The sequence below is a fragment of the Petaurus breviceps genome, unplaced genomic scaffold (genome assembly GCF_028583685.1).
Source record: "Petaurus breviceps papuanus isolate PSGF00001 unplaced genomic scaffold, PetGlider_PUasm1.0 171, whole genome shotgun sequence".
In the NCBI taxonomy this organism is placed as follows: Eukaryota; Metazoa; Chordata; class Mammalia; order Diprotodontia; family Petauridae; genus Petaurus; species Petaurus breviceps.
This window is the reverse complement of record NW_027185754.1, coordinates 10,086,089-10,091,535: the sequence shown is the minus strand read 5'-3', so window position 1 is coordinate 10,091,535 and position 5,447 is coordinate 10,086,089. Positions and strand designations below refer to the sequence as shown.

Here is a 5,447-nt window from a genome sequence, read left to right as displayed (position 1 = left end):
TATATATATATATATATATATATATATATATAGAGAGAGAGAGAGAGAGAGAGAGAGAGAGAGAGAGAGAGAGAGAGAGAGGACCCTAAGTCCTATAAGTATGAATTACAATAAAGGTCCCTAATTCATGTAGTATTATTGTAATTCATACTACACGAATTAGGGACCTTTAAAAGCTTCTGATGGTTTTTCCTCCTTTTTCAAAATTAACTTACACAATTCATCATAACAGAATCTGATTTTAAGTTTTTGGATATTCTACATTTTGGCTAAATATGAATTTTCATGTTATAACTCAAAATGCCAAAGTTCACCTTCACTCACATTCTACTTCATTATGTGTAAAGACATTGAATTGTAAAATGTAAGATCCTACAGGGCAGGAACTATTTTTGTTTTTATGTGCCTAGTGCCTAACACATGCTTTCTTCCTTCCTACCCTCCCCCTGTCCATATAAGGAATCACATACACAGAACACCAGTGGGTGTTCTGCCAAAGGAATATAAATTTTAGCAAGATATCTTTAAGTTTACAGGCTAGATTTCTTGTTTAGGGACCATGCCTTAAACCCAAATCACTCTTGGCTGTCATTGACTACAACAGTAGGTCCCAACCCAAGCCTCACTGGGTCATTGTTTTGGTTTTGATGGCTCAGAGGGAGTATAAATAGCACTGCCTCATTTTTACCTAGCTTTAATCACTGAATGGTCAATTGCCTCAGAGAAACTGAGACCTGGGAAAGACCTTAACTTCATCAGGGCCATCATCAAGGCCATCTCCAGTCATCCTGATCTATAGCTTGCCTCTGGTGACTTTGCACAGCCCCTCACTTAATTCACTTGCAAGTCACCTTCCTGATGCCAGGTCCTCTTTGAGAACAGAAAGAAAAAACAACAGCCTAACACATAGATGATTAGTTGTTTTTTTTTAATCGTATTATCTTCTGAAATCATAGTTCTGTTGTATTTGTAAAAAACATACAGCCACGAATTGACTACATGTACTTTAAAAATTAACTAAATATCACTTTTACAAACTCTTTTACTAAATTTTTTATATATGAAGTTCACTACTTATGCTAGCTACCAAATCCCATAAAATCGTATACCTACTCCCTTAAAATCACTATATAATTTTAAAACCATATAATTTTATACACTGTAACAAAGTTACAATCTTAAAGACTTTTGAGTTTTCCACAGACTATTTACTTCCCCTCCTCTGCACTAGCTTCTTGCTACAGCTTAAGACAGTAAAATAAGAATAATTTTCACTTCAGAAACCTATTTTGTAAGGTTCCTTAAATTGCTGTTTGTAGTTCACTCCATTTCTATATAGTTTTTCTTTCAAGTGGTTCCCTACTTTAACCCCTTACCATTACTATACAGAATACTGTATATAGCTGAATATTCCAAAATAGCTAAATTCCATGGAAGGTCGGGTATAAGTGTAATTGATGAGGAAAACTTACATTATTATCTCAAAAACTTTCTTTTCTCCGTTATGTTAGGTAGGTGGAATTAAAGACAAAGTCCTAGCAGCACACAGAGCTGGACTGAAACGAATCATCATTCCACAGAGAAATGAAAAAGATCTTGAAGAGATTCCAAGCAACGTACGCCAGGATTTGACTTTTATCACAGCAACCTGCCTTGATGAGGTTCTGAATGCAGCTTTTGATGGAGGTTTTTCAGTCAAAACCAGACTTGGTCTCATAAATAGTAAACTTTAAGCAAATTGACCAGACCTTCAAGTTTTTTTAATTTAAGAACAGGAATGAAGTACCAAAATTAAACTTTCTAATCATTTTCTGGAAGTATACTGCTTGCTAACTGACTAGTCACTAATGAGTAGATCATATTTAATTATAATAGTAATTAATCAATATGTGATTGTATTGGTTAACATGTAAGCAGATGGTTATTTAATAAATTAATGTTAATCTGTATCAGACTTTATTGTAATATAGTTTTATTAGCATAAATGATTTTACTTTAAATTCTAGTTTAAAAAAATTTTTTTAGTTGATTGAGCATAAAATTGAGCCTGTAAGAGCCCTGTAAGACCAAGGTTACAGTCCTGCCTCAGACACAATCTAGCCTTGTGACCCTGGGCTAGTCATTTAACCCCTTTTCAATATTCTAGGATGCTTTCTAAGTCAAAGTTGCAGAAGTATTACCTAAAATTGTAGAATGGAGCTTCCTCTATCAATGAAATCACAAGTACAAGTCCCTATCCCTTATCTATTTGATGTCTGCCACATTTAGGCTTCAGTGAACCCAGTAATAAAGGTTAGAATTTAGGATCTCTCATTCATACAAAAAAAAAGGCCAAAGTTAATGAGTCCTAAAATAATAAATTAAAGCCCACTACTTACAGAGCACATCAAAAAAATTCACTTACAGGGGGCAGAGCCAAGAAGGCTGAGTAAAAGCAGGGACCTGTTTGAGGTCTCCCACAAACCCTTCCAAATACCTGTAAAAAATTACTCTAAACAAATTCTGGAACAAAAGAACCCACAAAATGACACTGTGAAAAAAACTTCCAGCCCAAGACCACCTGAAAGGTCAACAGGAAAGGGTCTGTTGGACCTGGGGGAGAGGGGAACATGGCCTGGCTCCAGCTCTAGAGTGGCAGCAGCAGCAGAGGCAGTGGCTGCTTCCAGTGTTTTTGGTCCACAAACAGTGGTGGAGAGGTCCAGCAGCTGATCAGAGAGGGATTGCAGGGATCTCTTTGCTGGTGCTAAGACAGGATTCTCTTGCTTTGCCCTGTTTGGATCTCAGTCCTGGGGCAAGGAGGAGCCCTGGCATGGTAGAGCTTGTGGGGAGGGAATCCTCCTCACAGTTCCAAGTCAGAAAAGAGTACTTGTGGTCACTCATAGACCAGAGCACCAGCCAAGAGGAGTAAACACCTCTCCTTTGATCATACCACCTTGGAAGAATTAAAAATTTACAGATCCCTAGAAATATCTCTGAAAACAGCTGTGCAAAACCCCTGAAGCTTAGGACAGTGCACTCTCCACTCTGGAAGCAGAATGCTACCTTAACAAAGTGCTAAAAAGTCAAGTAATTGGCTGGGAAAATGGGCAAACAGCAGAAAAAAATCAGACTATAGAATCTTAAGGAAGATCAAAACATACACTCAGAAGACAACAAAGTCAAAGTTCCTACATCCAAAGCCTCCAAGAAAAACAGGAATTGGTCTCAGGCCATTGAAGAGCTCAAAAAGGATTTTAAAAATCAGGGAAGACATAAAAGAAAAACTGAGAAAAGAGTGATGCAAGAAAATCATGAAAAAGAATCAACAGCTTGCTAAAAGGAGACCCAAAAGAATACTGAAGAAAGTAACACCTTAAAAAACAGACTAATCCAAATAGCAAAAGAGATCCAAAAAGTCAATGAGGAGAAAAATGCTTTAAAAAGCAGAACTGGCTAACTGGAAAAGGAGGTTCAAAAGATCACTGGAGAAAATAATTCTTTCAGAATTAGAATGGAGCAAATGGGAAGCTAATGACTTGATGAGAAATTCAGAAATTATAAAACAAAACCAAAAGAATGGGAAAAATAAAGGACAATGTTAAATGTCTCATTGGTAAAACCACTGACCTGTGAAATAGATCCAGGAGAAAGAGTTTAAAAATTATTGGACTACCCAAAAGCATGATCAAAAAAGAACCTAGGAGAGCGGACGTCTTGTGGCTGTGTTGTGCGTGTGAGCCCCGTAGGGCTGGGGAGGCACCAGCTGCCATACAGGGAGGAGGCCAAAGCCCCTCTGTGCCTGTGTCGGGCAGAGCCGGTGTGAGAAGAGAGATCCCCTCCCCCTAACACCTCCCCACCACCTGAAATAATCAGAGTTTTTAGCCCGACCCTTTAGTACACCAAGAGAGTGCGGAGTCAGGCAGAAAGAAGCACACACCATGGTGCTGAAACGGATTAATAAGGAACTTAGCAATTTGGCCCTTGACCCTCCAGCACAGTGTTCTGCAGGTCCAGTTGGGGATGATATGTTTCATTGGCAAGCCACAATTATGGGACCTAATGACAGCCCATATCAAGGCGGTGTATTCTTTTTGACAATTCATTTCCCTACAGACTACCCCTTCAAACCACGTAAGGTTGCATTTACAACAAGAATTTATCATCCAAACTTTAACAGTAATGGCAGCATTTGTCTTGATATTCTAAGATCACAGTGGTCTTCTGCTTTAACTATTTTTTAAGTTCTATTATCCATTTGTTCTCTGCTGTGTGATCCAAACCCAGATGACCCCTTAGTGCCAGAGATTGCACAGATCTATAAACAGACAGAGACAAGTACAACAGAATATCTCGAGAATGGACTCAGAAGTATGCCATGTGATGCTACCTTAAAGTCAGAATAACCTGCATTATAGCTGGAATAAACTTTAAATTACTGTTCCTTTTTTGATTTTCTTATCCGGCTGCTCCCCTATCAGACCTCATCTTTTTTAATTTTATTTTTTGTTTACCTTCCTCCATTCATGCACATGCTCGTCTGAGAAGACATAAGTTCTTCCAGCTTTGGATAATAACTGCTTTTAGAAACTGTAAAGTAGTTACAAGAGAACAATTGCTCAAGATTCAGAATTTTTTAAAAAGTGGAGCATGTGTATTATGTGGCCATTGTCTTCACTCTCACTTGGTTATGAGACTAAAACCATTCCTCACTGCTCTAACAGATACTGAAGATACCATCTGAGGGGTAGACGGATGTGAAATTGTCATATCAAAGGAAGCAACGTTACTGTAGTAGCATCCATCTTGTTTAAGCCTTCCATTGTTAGAGATCTGAGGTTTCATGATATACTTTATGCTCATAACTGATGTGGTTGGAGAATTGGTACTGAATTTATAGCATCAGCAGAACAGAAAACGTGTTGTATTTTATGCATGTCAATAAAGGAATTACCTGTTCTTGTTCTTCAGAGAATGGAAATTGGAAGTCAAACACCCCTTGTATTCCAAAATAGGGTCTTGAACTTTTTGTAATTTTCATTTAAATTTTGTTAGGAGGCTTGGAGCTATTAGTTAATCTATCTTCCAATACACTGTTTAATATAGCACTGAATAAATGATGCAAGTTGTCAATGGATGAGTGATCAACTAACAGCTCTGCTAGTAACTGATTTATTTTTCTTTAATAAAGTTGCATAAACCAAAAAAAAAAAAAAACCAAAACAACCTACATATCACCTTTCAAGAAATTATCAAGGAAAACTGCCCTGATATTCTAGAACCAGAAGGGAAAATAGAAATTGAAAGAACCCACCAATCACCTGCTGAAAGAGATCCCAAAGGAAAACTCCTAGGAATGTTGTAGCCAAATTCAAGAGTTCCCAGGTCAAAGAGAAAATACTGCAAGCAGCCATAAAGAAACAATTCAAGTATTGTGGAAACACAAACCAGGATAACACAAGATTTAGCAG

General features: G+C 37.6%; 1 protein-coding gene and 1 pseudogene across 1 annotated transcript in view; both read left to right on the top strand.

Annotated features, from left to right (window-relative positions):
- Nucleotides 1-1,954, top strand: part of LONP2 (lon peptidase 2, peroxisomal) — a 125,630-nt gene extending 123,676 nt beyond the window's left edge. Inside the window, exon 15 of the mRNA XM_069082548.1 lies at nucleotides 1,512-1,954. Coding sequence (XP_068938649.1) covers nucleotides 1,512-1,733 — 222 coding nt within the window. The 3' untranslated portion in view covers nucleotides 1,734-1,954. The remainder of the gene's footprint in view (nucleotides 1-1,511) is intronic.
- Nucleotides 1,955-3,816: 1,862 nt separating this feature from the next.
- LOC138157086 (ubiquitin-conjugating enzyme E2 D3 pseudogene) lies at nucleotides 3,817-5,202 on the top strand (annotated as a pseudogene).
- The last annotated feature ends 245 nt before the right edge of the window (nucleotides 5,203-5,447 follow it).